General features: G+C 42.7%; 1 protein-coding gene across 1 annotated transcript in view; it reads right to left on the bottom strand.

Annotated features, from left to right (window-relative positions):
- Nucleotides 1-14501, bottom strand: part of LOC309560471 (calpain-2 catalytic subunit-like) — a gene marked incomplete at both ends in the record, with an annotated part of 90016 nt that extends 75515 nt beyond the window's left edge. Inside the window, one exon of the mRNA XM_082264104.1 lies at nucleotides 14268-14501. Within this exon, the coding sequence (XP_082120230.1) occupies nucleotides 14268-14501 (234 nt within the window). The remainder of the gene's footprint in view (nucleotides 1-14267) is intronic.
- Between the last annotated feature and the right edge of the window lie 3349 nt (nucleotides 14502-17850).

The raw sequence follows: 17850 nt of genomic DNA, 5'->3' as shown, positions 1-17850 counted from the left end.
GAGTGACGTACCCATACGTCACTTTGCCTGCACGGGGCTGACCGCCGCAGTATATGTACTTGCGGCGGTCGGCAAGCGGTTAATGAATCAATAAGTTGATTAATTGTTTTTGATTATGCCTGGAGTCCAAGTTTAACTGCTTGTATGCAGACAATTTACACTTATGCCAAAAAAATGAGCTACAGTGTGTGTATGTTGCATAAGCATCAAAAAGAAAGCAGACTGATTTGTGTGGGCAGGGATCAGTTCCTGCAGATAAAAATAGGAGAAGAGAAGGTGTCTTGCTAGCGGATGGTACAGGGTAGAACAGGGAAGCAAACACAATCTTATGTAAACTGTCCGATCTGCTCCCAGCACAGGCTATATAATATTGGCAGGGCTCCAATAAAAAAGTCAAAGCTTCCAAGTATTAGTAAAACAAATGTCACACACTGTAACATATCTCCACAACTCTGGCTATGGTGTTACATTGCAGTATATATAATGGCTACGGTGTCTTTGCAGGATACCTCACTATGCTGGAATGGTCCTGAAAAAATTGAAGGCTATTTTTCTACATAATGCCCCTGAAAGTCCACACAGTAGGATTGATTTACTAAAACTGGACATTTTAAAATTAGGTGCAGCTCTGCATAAAAACCAATCAGTTTCCTGGTTCTATTGTCAAAGCTTAATAAACAAGCTGAAATAAGAAGCTGATTGGTTACCATGCATATCTGCATCAGATTTTTCGCCCTCCAGTTCTAATAAATCAGCCCCAGTAGTGCTGCATGACTGCTGTTCATTTTATTTTTGTTTTTTGGTGCAGAAGGTATTTTGGTATTTAAAGCGGAGGTCCGGGCACAAAAACAAACTTTTTTTTTTTTGTGCCCATCCGCTTGGTCTCCTTCACCTGAAAAGGAATGGGATAGTTAGGCATTTTTTTTTTCACTCACCTGGTAATTGGAGATTGAAAATACTCACCTATTCTCTACTTCCTCCCTCGGTGCCCTGGCTCCGACGTCACTTCCTGTCTTGCGATGATTCCAGGGAGCTGAACGTCATCGCTCCCAGGAATCAATGCGACGGCACCGGCCCCGCTCGTCACTTCCGGGGCGACGCCGCATTCCCTGCTAAACAGCTTCTGTTCATGCCCAGAAGCTGTGGAGGAATGCGGCGACGCACCGGAAGTGACGAGAGGACATTCTGGGACAAGAAGACGCGGAAGAGGACGCAGAAGAGGATCGCGCTGGCTTCAGCTGCCCACAACAGAGATGGCAACGCTGGAGAAGAAATTTTAAAAGAGAGTATTTCTTCTTGTAGGTAAGTGCGAACCGGGACAGATCAGAGGCTAGCCATTGTGGAATGTACTAGCCCTGACTGTCCCGGGGGTATGTTCACTGAAAAAAAGTTTTCGTGCCCGGAACTCCGCTTTAAAGTGGAAGTAAACCCTTTTCCTGAGGCTAACATGGCAGCATCCATATGATATAGCTCTGCCCCTATATCCACCCACAGGACTTGTTTAAATATATAAAAGTCTGACTGAGTGCAACCTCCTCCATTCTCCTTTTTGTCCTCAAGATATACACCTGCAAGACTGTGATGTTGCGATAAGGTCCCTACCTGCCGGCTGTGTCAATATCCATCTGGGTTCAGCCTCTCCACGGCGCAGTCCTACATCTTAGGTTGATAGTGAAATAATCACCTAGCAGATGCCTTTCCTCTACTGCCTTTGGTCATGAAGTTCCAGGGGGGACTGTTGTCTGAGGGCCTCACTATGATAGAAAGTATGCGGATTGGCCCGTAGGCCTTGGGTTTACCCTAGCCGTGGAATCTAGGCAGGACCAACACCTCAGCTACCAGTGTTTCTACAACACCTGTCCCATGATGACTGTAAATCGAGGGGGAAGAATTGGAGGACTTGGGCATTCTTCTGGAAGTAGTTAAATCCTGACAAGGTTCCAGAAAAGAAATTAACAAATCTATTTACTCCAAAGTCTGAAACAGGTTCACAGCCTGAGCAGAATTTTGATCCTTGCAACCCCTGGAGCTTGCTATCATTTCCTCACATGATTCTGGATTTGTTTCTCAGCCTAGTTCTGTAAGGGCTCACATTTTAGCTTTCACCAGGAAAAATGGGCATGCGAGCTGCCAGGGGAATGCTTCATGAGGTCGGTCCTGAGACTTTGCCCTGAGGAGGAATAACTTTCCCCAGTAGGTATTTATTCTGGTCCTGGTTTTCTTGTCAGGACTCTTTTCGCATCATCAGGAAGCCAGACAAGAGCCTCCAGAGGTGATACAGGTTTATTCAGCTAGGTCAATTTTTACATCTTTAACTTTGGGAATTTGCCTATAGAGACCTCTGCAAAGCAGCAGGCTGGTTGGCAGAGTGCACTTGCCTATGGCGCTACAGGGAAAATCCTGGGGCTTGTACATCAATGGAACGACGGTCTAGGCTTCAAAGTCCATTGTAATAAAATGTGATTATACATTTAAGCCCTCCCTGTTTAGCTTGCCTTTTTTTTATATATATGCTGCTATTTTAGCATCAGGAAAATGGAAAATTGTGTCAAATACTTACCGTAATTTTCCTTTCCTGTCGCCAATCCATTGCAGCATATGTACCCTCCCTATTTTCTTGATCTAGATATTTTTTACGGAGAATGGGGGAGATTGCTCTCAGTCAGACTTTTATAGATTTAAACAGGTCCTGTGGGTGGATATAGGGGCAGGGCTAGGTCATATGTATGCTGCCATGGATTGGCGTCAGGAAAGGAAAATTATGGTAAGTATTTGAAACAATTTTCCATTTTCTGGCACTTGTACCTACAGGTAAGCCTATAATAGGGCTTTCTTGTAAGTACAGAAAATATCTCCTAAACCTGTACAGTTTAGGAGACATTCACACTGCATGCAGCCAGTGACGTCACCTGTACATGCGTTCTGAAGGGATGGTAAACCCGTCCCTTCGGAGCTTTGTGCCGTGCTCTGTGACTCCCACGCGCATGTGTGGAAGTGAAATCATTGCAGCGCGGCCAATCAGAGGATACGAATCCGGAAGGAAGACCAGGTGAAGTTGGAAGTGCCTGTCAGCGGGGACAGCACGGTGCTGGAGGGCTGCATTCTAAGGTAAATATTTCATAATGTGCATTCATACGAACACATTATGCCTTTACCTTGCAGGGTTTAGAAAAAAAAATGATGCAATTAACTTCTGCTTAAAAACCAGACAACAAAAAAAGCATCTTAAAAGGACAATTTAATAGGCAATGGCACTAAATGGAACTAAGGCTGATTTAATAACAAGGGCAACAATTTGATCTTTTGTCATGTCTACAGCAAGAATATACATTTCAGGTTATGGAAGTAATCTCACTACAATAGCTTGCATGTTCTCCTAGTACTTGCATGGATTTCCTCCAGGTACTCCAGTTTCCTGCCACACTCCACAGACATGCTGGTAGACTAACTGGCTCCTGTCTAAATTGGACCTAGTATGTTTGTTTGTGTGTAGCATCCCCTTTCCCCCAGGCAGTGGTGGAAGATCCCTGAGTGAGCTAGTATTTTTACCTCAGGGCAGAATTTTTGATTCTACAACTCAAAGGAATTGATCACTTTAGGAAGGTTAACAAAATGTATTATTATAGGACTATAAACTCAGGGAGGGAGGGATTATGGCAAAGGATACCCATAAAAGACCAAAATAGAGACTCCACGCGTCTACCTAAGGTCAATACAGAAAAAGAGTCTTTAACCACTTCTGGACCGGAAGATTTTCCCCCTTAATGACCAGGCCATTTTTTGCGATTCGGCACTGCGTTACTTTAATGGACAATTGCGCGGTCGTGCAACGCTGTACCCAAATAAAATGTATGTCCTTTTTTTTGCACAAATAGAGCTTTCTTTTGGTGGTATTTGATCACCTGTGCGATTTTTATTTTTTGCGCTATAAACAAAAAAAGAGCGACAATTCTGAAGAAAAAAACAAAACAATATTTTTCACTTTCTGCTATAGAACATTCCCAAAAAAAAAAATTAAAAATCAAAATTTTTCATCATTTTAGGCCAATTTGTATTGTGCTACATATTTTTGGTAAAAAAAAAATCCCAATAAGCGTATTTTAATTGGTTTGCGCAAAAGTTATCGCATCTACAAACTAGGGGAAATATTTAGGTCGTTTATATTTCTTTATTTTTTTACTAGTAATGGCGGCGATCAGCGATTTTTAGCGAGACACTCCCCAATAGCAGGCCGACGTAAGCTCAAGGAAAATGAAAGCAACACTATCAATTCAAAACTCAGGCTGGCTACTGCCTAGCAGCAACACTAAATTCAAAGGATAAGTTTACCTTTTGTAACATGTTACATGTTACACCCATTTTAAGGGTGCGAAATGCACCGCCCCCTGGATCCATGGGGGCCCCAATTTTCATCATGAGCGGGGGTATCTTCTCCCCCACTCGACCCGATGTTACAATCTAAAAATATGTGGCTGTGCGGTTTTCCATGAGCCCGTCTGCATCATACATTCATTCACAGTGTTTTGTGAATAGGAAAACTACAAGTTACAACAGACTTTGTGGCTGTTGGCTTGTAGTTCTCAAAGAACTACCGTAGCAATGCCGATCCGTCTAGGTAGTTAACGTGGTTGTAAAGTCAGAAGGCTTTTTATGTTAATGCATCTACAGTATGCATTAACATAAAAAGCCATCTGTATGCAGCAGCCTCCCTCAGCCCCCCTAATACTTACCTGAGTCCATCTCGATCCAGCAATGTTGCAGGAGTGTCTCCACTTCCCGAGACTCTTCCTCCTCATTGGCTGAGATGGCAGCATGGCGCCATGGGCTCCAGCTGCTGTTAATCAAATTCAGTGAGCCAATAGGGAGAGAGAGGGGGATGGGGCCGGGTCACGGCTCCATGTCTAAATGGACACTCAACAGGAGGGAGGGGCCAGGAGCACCCAGTAGTGTATTTAGGTTTTGTGCTGCCCTAGGCCTGACTAAACTTGTGCACCCCCTAATTTAAATATGACCCACCCCTTCCTGTAAAGGCCACACCCCTTTCTGTTTATGACCCGCCCTGTCATCTGTAAACCACTGACCACAACCACAGCCCATCAGTGTAGCATATCAGTGCTGCCCTATATCAGTGCAGCCTCATTGATGCCTATTAGTGCAGTTTATCATTACCCACAATTGAGGCCTCATCAGTGGCCATCAGAGCAGCATATTGGTGCCCATCAGAGCAGCATGTTAGTGCCCATCAGTGCAACATATCAGTTCCCATCAGTACAGCATATCTGTGCCCATCAGTGCAGCTTATTAGCGCCCATCAGTGCAGCATATCAGTGCAGCTTATCAGTGCCACCTTGTGTCACTGGATTAGTAAGGTTACTCCTTTCTTTTAAGATATTTGGATTTGTGTTTGTTGCCACTGAATGTAATCATAGGATTATTTCACTTATTTGTATAATGACTAGGTAGTCCATAGTAATTATACAAATAAGTGAAATAATCAGTGGCAGCCAACACAAGTCCAAATATCTTATAAGATAGGAGTAATCTTACTAACCCAGTGACATATTGCGATAGCACATATGAGGTGAGCAGGTCCAAAATATTATTGAAATCATATACAATTAAAAGTTTTAATTGTATATGATGCAATTCAATACGCTCCCTCAAGGACAAGGATGTTCAAAGAAATGAAATTATATTATTGACATGATGCCTGCCATACCTGGGGGCAGAGGAGGGTAGACGGAGCATTAGGCTGCAGTGCCACACTTATTAGCATTGGCGGCCATCGTGCCAGTTGTGTTAAGTGTGGTCTGCGGTCTGTCCGAATGTCCTGACTGGCCGGTATGATCATACCGGCAGGTAGCAGTGTGACCACTTTATAAGGGTGCCAGACTGATTTGTCTCCTGGACCCTGCCCTCCTGCCCAATTCGCCCCATAAGCCTGGCACTATACTAAAAGTGCAGCACAAGCTGGTGGGGACCCTTTTCGTGCGGGAGCTGGGAGGAGGCGGTTTTCTTTTGCGTGCGGGGATCAGCTATTTTGCTGCCCCCCTGCAAAGTGCCGCCCTAGGGCTGGGCCTTCTTTGCCTAGGCCAAGATACAGCACTGGGAGCACTGAAGAGGGACCTGAATAAAGGAGGATCAAGGCTGCTCTGTGCAAAACCACTGCACAAAGTAGGTAAGTATATAACATGTTTGTTATTTTTAGGGAAAAAAATTAGATATAAGTATCATTTTAATTGAGCTTCCTGTCAGACATAACTGCCTGCCCATATCAGAGGTACGAGCAGAGAGCTACACAGACAGTCTGCAGGACCTTGGCATTAGACCCATGATCTGCTGATCATGGGTGCAATGCTTTACAGGTCCCTAACAATAACAATAATAAAACCTTAAAACAAAATTGTATTTATTTATTTTTTTGTAAAACCAAATTTATCCTTTATGTAGGGACACTAATTCTTGGGGCAGGGCCCCTGCGTGTGTGCATAGGGAAGGAATAGGGACTTTAGATTGTAAGATCCCTGACAGTAGGGTCTGGTGTGAATGTACAGTGTGTAAATGATCAGTGCTATATTATTAAACAAATAATAAATAAATAAATAAATAATAAGAGTCTCCATGATAAAGCCCCATGATCCCCATGATTAAGCTTTAGGGACAAAGAGAAATGCATTGGAGGCATGGCTTGGCTGGAGTCTAGGCGGAGGCGGTCATTTAACATATCCATGGGGTCTTGCAGTGATGCACGGGAACTTTTTTGTCTCTTAAATAGTAAGAATATTGTACTAAAGAACCCAGTAGAAATGCCTAGGAGGCTAACATGTCATTTTCAGGAGAAACTCGATTTTTTTATGGTACGGCACTCCACATGACTGCATCCTTGAAGTCAGTACAGGTGTGAAAATGACTCCTTTTGTAAATCAACACCCCAGTGTAAAGAATTCAGCAAGCCATATGTAGTTACTTACAACACAGATCCTTTTTACGCATTAATGGCTGTATATAGTTCAACAGGTGCTGTGAATAGGATAGGGTTGCCTGAAGCCAATCTCTCCTCAGTCCATACACAAAGCGTAGTTTTACATTATAAACACTCCACTGCACTGTCTGTGTGTAAGAAACTCTTTCATTACACACAAAGTAGAAGCTGAACCCTGTTGCCTGTAGCTAATAAGCAGATGCTTGGAGGGGATGTTAAGGGACCACATACAAGACTTTAAATTGTATTGTATTATTAGTAGTAATCAGCATGGATTCATGAAAAATCGTTCTTGCCAAACCAATCTATTAACCTTCTATGAAGAAGTGAGCTGCCACCTAGATAAAGTTAAGCCTGTGGATGTGGTGTATCTGGACTTTGCAAAGGCCTTTGACACCATTCCCCACAAACGCTTACTGTTCAAACTAAGGAAGGTAGGTATGGACCATAAGGTGAGTACCTGGATAGAGAACTGGCTCCAGGGGAGAGTGCAGAGGGTGACGATTAATGGGGAGTACTCGGATTGGGTGGGTGTGGAAAGTGGGGTCCCCCAAGGTTCTGTCCTGGGGCCAATCCTGTTTAATTTATTCATAAATGATCTAGAGGAGGGGATATCTAGTACAATCTCAGTATTTGCGGATGATACTAAATTAAGCATATATATTAAAAAAGAATAGCGCGCAAATGCAAAAGAAATTACTACCAAATCTGAATAGAGTCCATAAATAAAAATGGGGGTTTGGTCCCACCATATGGCCATATCGTGCTCAAGCCCACTACTGCGTCAAAGTACCCCATTATCAGTGGGTCCTACACTATCCATGAAAAAGAGATGAATCCAGCCCTTCTAACCCTTGGAGACAACACTCCTTGCTGGGAAAAATGTGCAAATGCACTACAGGGGACTCCTCCTATATCCATTTGGATATAGGAGGAGTCCCCTGTAGTGCATTTGCACATTTTTCCCAGCAAGGAGTGTTGTCTCCAAGGGTTAGAAGGGCTGGATTCATCTCTTTTTCATGGATAGTGTAGGACCCACTGATAATGGGGTACTTTGACGCAGTAGTGGGCTTGAGCACGATATGGCCATATGGTGGGACCAAACCCCCATTTTTATTTATGGACTCTCTTCAGATTTGGTAGTAATTTCTTTTGCATTTGCGCGCTATTCTTTTTTAATATACATGTCTTTTGGTTCATAGCTGCAGCAGCTTTGGAAATACATGGGTATGCTCCCCCAAATTTTTTGCCTGTTTACTAAATTAAGCATGCCAATATCTTCTAAGCAGGATGTGGAAACCTTACAAGCGGACCTGAACAAAATAATGGGTGGGCAACTACATGGCAGATGAGGTTTAATGTTGAAAAATGTAAAGTAATGCACTTGGGTGCCAGAAACCAGAAAGCAAGCTACTCACTAGGGGGGGAACCTCTGGGTGAGTCTAGGATGGAAAAGGACCTGGGGGTACTAGTGGACAACAGGCTTGGCAGTGGCATGCAATGCCAAGCCGCTGCAAGCAAAGCCAACAGAATACTGGGATGTATAAAAAAGGGGATTCACTCCAGAAATAAAGAGATTATTCTCCCTCTCTACAAGACTCTGGTCCGGCCACATCTGGAGTATGCTGTCCAGTTCTGGGCACCGGTCCTCAGGAAGGATGTGCTGGAACTGGAGAAAGTCCAGAGAAGGGCAACAAAAATAATTAGGGGAATGGAGGACATCAGCTATGAGGAAAGACTACAAGCACTGAACTTATTCTCTCTGGAGAAGAGACGATTGAGGGGGGATATGATATCAATGTACAAATACTGTACTGGCGACCCTAGCATAAGGAACAAACTATTCAGAGAAAGGGAATACAATAAGACACGTGGCCACTCACTAAAACTAGAGGAAAGGCAGTTTAACCTTAAAATACGTACGGGGTTCTTCACTATCAGAGCAGTAAGGATGTGGAATTCTCTTCCGCAAACAGTCGTATCAGCAGGGAGCATCGATAGTTTCAAAAAACTATTAGATGGGCACCTTAAAGACCACAACATACAGGGGTATACAATGTACGGTTAACAGCAAACTCACACACACATCATAGGTTGAACTGGATGGACTGATGTCTTTTTTCAACCTCACAAACTATGTAACTATGTAACTATGTAACTATGCCAACTGCCATTTCTGTCTCAGGTTTTTATAAAGATAATAATAAAACAGAACAAGTTCAGAGATGGATAACAAAAATGGTGAAAGGTTTGTGGGATAAAACATATCGAGAGCGACTTTCATGAAGCCAAGATGACCTAAAGATGATAGGATGCAAACAGACACATTAGTGTGCATTTCAGGAAAAAAAGATTTTCAGTGGGTAGGTTTTTTCCCCTTTTTGTTTCAGTTATTGATATAATGTCTTCATTTCTTGATTTTAGCATATCTTGATATCAGAAAGGAATTTGATACAGTTTCACATAATGATCTAATACAAAAGTTGTACAAGCTAGGACTTAACCCTTGGGTGGTTTGGTGGATATGCAATTGGGTTGTAAATGGGGTTCACACAGAGCAGTCACTAGTGGTATACCACAAGGCTCTGTACTGGGTCCTTTTCTATTTAACCTATATGTAGGTGATATAACTAAAGGTTTGTTGGACAAGATATGTCTTTTTGCTGGTGACACAAAGGTGTATAATAGGTTGATACCCCTGGAGGTGTCAGTAACACGAAACATGATCTGACGTTGCTGGAAGATTGGTCAAAGCAGTGGAAACTGCAGTTCAATATTTATAAATGTAAAATAATACACCCAGGGAAAAAGAATCCCCTGAGAGAGTACAACATTGGTGGATACAGTGTTGGCCAGCACTACAGAGGAAAAAGATTTGGGGGTACTTATTTGTGACTGGTGGGAGCCGCGATAACGTCAATGAATGCGCATAGGAGCCGCCGTTCATGGCACAGGGCTCTGAAGGAACACCTGCTCCTTTTCAGATTGAGGTTTGTCATCTCAGGTGGTGGGTCATCCTTGTTTTAAGTTTTCGACCAGTTCAGCAGGAATTGGCCAAATTTTGAGACGTGTATGACCAGCATACCACACATCTGTCCTAGGGTGTCAGGTCTCACTTACCGTACTGTATCTATTCAGGAACACCATTACCACCCTAGGATAGTACAGTATATCTCCCTCTGTTTTGTTATCTACAACATGATGTGGTTGGTAGTCCAGAGATAGCTGGGTACAATATGACTGATAATAGCACATCACCAGATGTTATCAGTTTACAGGACTTCTGGCAGGATGAAAGGGTTTTATTTGCATTTATCAGCCAAATATAACAGAATACTCTAAATTGTATACTTAACAGATCAAAAGGGAGCAAATAATAAAACTTAATTGTTGAAGTTTACATACACTTTAATCCGTCTCTGCATACAACCATGCTCAGACTAAAGGCCACTCACAAGATAAGAATAGCAGCAACTATATTGATTTAATTAACAGGATAATCAGTACAAAGGATAATTACCAGAGCCATTCAGCAGATAGAATGTCTTGTTTGAGTTACTTTTAAGGCAAAAGAGATCTATGGTCTTTACTATCCAGGAGTCCAGTCCTATCCTCTCCTGAATAAAATAGTTTCTCATTTGTCATGCTAATCCAGTGATTTCAGTAGTGTCACTGACCCAGTAAATGTAAGCAACCCTTTGCTCATTTGCATGCTTATTTCAGGTCAGTGACTCAAACTATTGAAGCCACTAAAAGCCAGGTAACTAGCATTTTCACAAAAAGGTCAGCAATCGCAGCTTTTTTCTTTTTTGCCTCAGTACAGGTTGAAAGGAGTACAAATTCAGGACTGAAAAAGGAGCACAAACAACTACGCTGCTGTCTAAGGTTTGTCTTCGCACTTTCTTCCTGATCTGTACTTGCCTGTCCTGCTGATTGTGTATGACTATGTTGCTTTTGCGCATAGGCTGTTCATGCTTACAATAAACTTGCATTTAACCCCTGTGTATTTTTTGTGCCTTTATTTAGTGTCAGTTTCTTGGCCTCCCTCTATTCTGTTTACCAGGAAGCATTGGGATTGATGGCAGCTGCGCACAGCTAAGTAAAGCTGGATACACACTATACAACTTTTGTGGTTAGATTTCCTTCAGATTTACCTTTTCTATGTAGTGCAAGGGCCTGCCAGATTGCATACAAATTGAAGGTGTTTAGATTTGACCTCATATTATATGGTTTTGGTAAGTCTAAAGGAAAAAATCTAAAGACAATTGTATAGTGTGTATGGCCCTTAAGTGTGTAAGTCAAAGTTTGGACAGCAACAAAGTAATGACATAAATAACTAACAAAAACAGCAAAAAGAAAAAACAAGACAGGTTTCTTTGATATTATGAAGAATTTGAAAGAGGGTTGAAAGAGAAAATGAAACTACAGCACGGGGTTGTTTCTCCTGTAATCCCCAGAAGATAAAGCTAAGAGGTGACTCAGCAAACCTCTGACCTCTGAAGGTTGATGCTTTCTCTTCCCATCGGTAGCATTGGTTGCATGGTTGGTTACCAGGCTACGACCCAGCACAGTGGGTTTATAATATACATTTAAAAGCAAAAACTAGATAATGTAGTCACACAATATGTATATGGTGTCAGAACAGCATTCAGCTCTTCTGTGGAGCTCATGGATGGCATGCAAGGGATTCAAGCTAATAGATAAGAGCCAGTAATTAGTGGGGAGTCAATGGACCCCATTAGCCGGTGACTTGTATTGCTGTGAAATCTGAGAAACACCCTGGAAAATATCTGTTACAGAACTCTTATTGTTCCACTTTTCACTGGCAATTTATATAGGTATTTGAAATCCTCCAGATTCTCTGTGTACATTTGTCTGTACGATACATTAAATTAAGTAAATAAAGCTTATGCATGAAATATCAGTTTTATATGGACTGACAATTTATGTCTGCTAAATCTTTTAATTAGAAAATGTATTCAATTACTTGAAACCTCAAATATATACAGGTGCATCTCATAAAATGTGATCATTAAAAAGCAAATTTATTTCAGTGATTCAATTCAACAAGTGAAACTCATATATTTTTTATAGATGTGTTACACACAGAGTGATATATTTCAAGCATTTCCTTCTTTTGTTTTGATGATTACAGCTAGTGAAAACCCAAAATTCAGTATCTCAGAAAATTAGAATATTACATAAGACCAATAAAAAAGGGATTTTTAATACAGAAATGTTGGCTTACTGAAAAGTATAGTATGCACTCAATACTTGGTCGGGGCTCCTTTTGAATGAACTGCATTAATGCGGCGTGGCATGGAGGTGATCATCCTTTGGCACAGCTGAGGTGTTATGGAAGCTCAGGTTTCTTTGATAGTGACTTTCAGCTCGTCTGCATTGTTGGTTCTGCTGTCTCTCGTCTTCATCTTGACAATACCCCACAGATTCTCTATGGGGTTTAGGTCCGGCAAGTTTGCTGGCCAATCAAGCACCTTTCCTGTGGGTCATCACTGACAGTGGAAAATTTAGCATTTCATTTGGAAAATCAAGGTCCCCGAGTCTGGAGGAAGAGTGGAGAGGCACAGAATCTAAGTTGCGTGAGGTCTAGTGTGACGTTTCCACAGTCAGTGATGATTTGGGGAGCCATGTCATCTGCTGGTGTTGGTCCACTGGGTTTTTATCATGTCCAAAGTCAGCGCAGGCCTCTACCAGGAAATTCTAGAGCACTTCATACTTCTCTCTGCTGACCAGCCTAATGGAGATGCTGATTTCATTTTCCAGCAGGACGTGGCACCTGCCCACACTGCCAAAAGTACCAGGACCTGGTTTAATGATCATGGTATCACTGTGCTTGATTGGCCAGCAAACTCACCTTACCCAAACCCCATAGAGAATCTGTGTAGTATTGTCAAGAGGAAGATAAGAGGCCCCAGACCCAACAATGCAGATGAGCTGAAGGCCGCTATCATCAGATGTAAACTAAAGTCATCAAAATTAAAGGAAAGAAATGCTTGAAATATAGCACTCTGTGTGTAACACAGCTTTATAAAATATATGAGTTTCACTTTTTGAATTTAATTTCTGAAATAAATTACCTTTTTGATGATATTCTAATTTTAGATTTGACATCATTTTCTTTTCTTCTTTTTAAAACTTTGTTCCTATAGCTGATCTATTAATTGGCTGCAATATAATAATTATTATTAGTTTAAGGGTTGTGAAGCACTAGGGTGCAACTGTTCACAACACAGCAGTGCATACCTGTTTACATTTTCATTCCTTTGAGGTACATTGCATTAGGCACCCAATCATTTTGAATGGGCTGTCAATACAATGAACAGCACAAAAAAATAGGAACTGCAAAATTTTTCAAAACAAAAAGAATGTCACCAGCACACCAAGGATCTTCATAACGGGTCCAAATCTTTATTCAGCAACCACATCATAGGTACAATAGCAATGTTTCAGAGCCATGCAGGAACCCATTCATCACACAAGTCACATATCTGATAAAGGGGTCCTGCATGGTTCTGAAACATCTCTATAGTACCCATGATTTGATCACTGAATAAAGTTTTGGACCCATTCTGAAAATCCTTGGTGTGCTTGTGACATTCTTGTCTTGAATGCATTTGGTTTCCAGCAGGTTGGTCGCTACAGCATCCATTTACACTTGTAGCCAATTGCAAGGATGTGTGCATTGGGAATATCGTACTTGAAAATGTTTTCAAGAAAGTGCACTGCAACACTTAGAGCATTTCAGTTGTGTATTATGGTGTAGTGCAGATGTTGTGCACCGTTGATGTGCAATGGGATGTTAATCCGAGTACTTGAGCAGTACTCGTAGATAAAAAATGGTATTGGTGCAACCCTCGCTGTAACTGTTTTTGTTTTGCAAGTATAGACAGAGTGAGATAGGGATAAAACCCCTGTCAAGTTTCTTCTGTGTCCCACCGTAGACACCTCAGACAGTTGGAGATAATCTCTCCAAAGTGAAGGTAAATTCCCTCTTGAACAGCTATCACTGGTACAGCTGTCCTTTAGAAAATTTCCCCTCACCTGTTCTGGGGACAATCTAAAATTTTGTTATTTCCCTCATTTATAGTCCCAGTGAAAATGATCACCAGAATAAATAGAGAGTAAACCTTTCAGCAGAGCTGACAACAATACTATTCTCAACAAGAGTTCCACAAATTCCATACACTATCCAAAACTAAAAAGGTTTGTCTTTAGATAAAAAATTATTTTTTTTTTTAGACTTGTTTGCCCCCTCATGCCTTACCTGAGGTCTTTTCCACTGAATCCCTTCGGTGTCTGGAGACCGGGGTCCTAACTTGTTGTACCCCAGTGATTTGGGCTGTGCTGGAAAATAGGGATCCTCAAATAGGAGCTTTTCCTGCAGACATTTCTGGTGCAGTTTGTTGTAGTCTTGATCCAAGTAGGGGCTAATATTTGCTTTAGAATTATAGGACGTATCATCCTTTACCAGACGCACAGTGATTCCTGCTGGGGCCATAGTGACCAATGTGAGATTACCTGTGTGGTGCCTGTGTATATGTGTAACAGGAGATGGGGAGGGGCCAGGTGACAAAGGCTAACAAGCTTTTCTATCGAAGATCTATATCAGTGACAATACAGACTTGGTTCCATGCTGTGTTAAAGTACACAGGAACTGAAAGTACAACTTTGCTCCTACAGATGATTCATGCATAATATTAAGACACGTTAGAAAACATTTTACAAGCTTAAAGTAGCTGTGAACCTTTCACACGGGCGTTCCATATGTCCGTATATCACCCCATCCGTTTGCGGGTGATATACGGACATAATGCATGTCAACGGGATTGCGGATGTCAGCAGATGACCATCCGCTGACATCCGATTTGCATTCTTTCAGTTCTGTTCCGCTTTTTGGAACGGAACAGAACCCTATGTTTCTTCCATTTAAAAAACGGAAAGGACGCAAAATGGGATGTCAGCGGTGTCATCCGCCCACATCCGCAATCCCATAGACGTACATTATGTCTGTATATCATCAGCAAACGGATGGGATGATATGCGGACATACGGACCGGATGACACAAGTGTCATCCGTGTCCGTAAAAAAAAAAAAAGTGCCGCAGCGGACGAAATAAACTGAGCGGCTGTGTGAAAGAAGCCTTACTAAATGACATTTAGCCTGGGTTCACACTACTGTGATGTTAGACATGCATGTGATTCGCAATGCATTGCTGTGCAGATCACATGTGAAGTCTGTGCAATGCAAATTTAGCCATACAGTTGTATGGCTTTGCTCACATTGGATTCGTACAAAAAAGTTGCGGGAACCTTTTTTTTCCCCGACACTGGATTTGGATCGCATGGGTGTTCACACCCATGTGATCCGATTCTTGTCTGAATTCACAGTTCGCACTGTGATCTGCGAACCAATCTGGGGGTGTCATTAAATTTTTATTGACACCTACGGCAGTTCGCAGAGGGCAGTGTGAACTGTCTGTCGGAGAGATGCGATGAAGCAAGCCGCACTAGATTTGGGCTGGTTCCCGCATCGCATATGTGTGAACTCAGGCTTAGTCTGCTAAAAGTATTGTGTATAATGAACAACTGTTGTTTTTGTTTAAAGTGGTTGTAAACCCACTTTAAAGACTGTAACCTATAGGTAAGCCTATATTAAGGCTTACCTATAGGTGCTATAAATATCTCCTAAACATGTACAGTTTAGGAGATATTTACAGTGAATGCAGCCGATGACGTCATCGGCACATGCGCTCTGAAGGAACGGCCACCCGTGATGTAAGTGCGCCTCCGGCCAATCAGATGGCCGGAGGACGTGAACCAGGAAGCAGGACAGCCGGACATGTCGGCCATCCTGACGCTGAGCGGGCGGCACTGCGGGGGCTTTGTTTTAAGGTAAGTGTTTCATAATGAGCTAATATGCGATGCATACTAGCTCATTATGCCTTTGTCTTTACAGGTTTTTTTTTTTTTTTTTTTTGGGGGGGGGGGTTTACTTCCTCTTTAAAAAAACCTTTGCTTTCACTTTTTCTCTGCCTTTGATGAGTCCCAGAGCTGCTGCTTCTATGCAACCACTGCCTGTCTACATGCATGCATTACAGCAATGGCTCAATTGCATTTTTCAGGGCAGGGGTTCCTGATGTTGATAACTGTAGACCCCCAGTGCCCAACCTGTGGCCCTCAGACCTCAGCAGTCTGTAGTGGGAACATTGATGGTAATTGTATTGATCTCTACTAGCCTCATGTAACATGTTCCTAGTTTCATATTGTCTTCTGCAGCATATCCCTAGCCAAATACGTAGCATGTCTACATGCTCTGACCTTAATTTCCTCTATTTGCAGTCTCTGATAGTCCTCTTAAGCTTTACATATATTGAACACTATCTACGGCCCTTTGGTAATGTCAGGGGCTGCATCTGAGGCCCCCTTTAGCTCATAAGTTAGGATAACCACTGCTGTAGATCATGCTCATGTAAGGTGTGTGGAAACAAAGCCTTGTCGTCCTATAACAGGAGGTACAAGGACCTTCGTAGTAGGATTGCCAAGTATTATTTTATTGAAAGCCGCAAATTTACTGTAGCACCCTCCTAGGTAGGTGCTAGTGAGAGAGTATAGTTTTTGCTCTGTCTGCTTACCAGAAGAGCTGCAGATAAATCTATATTGTTCTCTGCCTACCAGAGAGCAGGATCAGTTAGTGAGATCTGCTCATTGTGCTCAGAGTGCAACTCATGATCTGGGTAGATCAGAGCTCCCGTGTTGTACCACCTGTTGTAGCCTACTGTTCCCCACCCCCACTACCAAACCGTCCCACTCTATTAAATAATCACGCTACTCATGCTTTGAGTTAAAATGGCCAACTGGCCTTTTATTAAACAACAAATATTTTAATACTAAAATATAACAATATAACAATAACCCAGATTAATCTTGTTTGCAGGTCCTTGACAGTACCATATTAACCACCTTTTGTGTCTGTGTCACCATTTGGCTTAGTCACATCCCCAGCCGCTAAGCACCGCCTCGGAGACTAACACAGCCGACCTCAGACACCCACCTGTACCAATTAGAGGATGCCATACCTCAGATGGGTCCCCACCATTTTTCCCAAAAACCAGCTTGATAGACCCCTGTCAAGGACCCCAAACCGCCACAGCGACACAAGTGTGACACCTTACACTTGTGCGCCCCTCCACACCCGAAAAGCCCGGTGAATGCCATCTTGCAAACCCAGAAACCACAAATCAGTGCCTATGGCATTGAGATGAACCCCATCCCCGCGAAGGAACTGCCACGTATCGCTTTCCAACTTCAAGTGCCTCACCACCATACCCCCCTTCCTGCTGACAAACCTGCCCACCTCCTTGTTCACCTTAATACGTGCCTTGTTAAGCTTCTCGACTGACCGAGCTGCCCGCCACGAAGTGCGGGCCACTATGTCAGGCCACACGATGAGCATATCCGGAAAGGACGTCCGAAAGTCTCAAAAAATCAAACTTCACATACCGTATCAACTCCCGCATGGAGCGGAGGCCCAAATCGTTCCCACCCACATGCAATACGAGGACATTGGGGGCCCTGTCCAACCTAGCAAATCGGTGAATCTCCGGCACCACCCGGCTCTACAGCATACCTGGCACTCCAATCCACCTGACCCTACCATCCTCCCTGGGTAAGTCCAATTGTCTACCGTTAGGTCTAACCTCCGCCCGCCTGGCCCCCCAGAAGACATAGGAATGCCAGAGGATCCATATCAGGCACTGCCGGACACCTGCAAAGAAAAACAAACACAGTGCCCCCTCCACACCTACCAACTCATACAAACAATAAAAACAAGAACAAAGAAAAAACAC

The sequence above is a fragment of the Pelophylax lessonae genome (genome assembly GCF_965119305.1).
Source record: "Pelophylax lessonae genome assembly, chromosome: 7".
NCBI lineage: Eukaryota > Metazoa > Chordata > Amphibia > Anura > Ranidae > Pelophylax > Pelophylax lessonae.
Note: the sequence above shows the minus strand (reverse complement) of the source record. Positions and strands in the feature narration are given on the sequence as shown.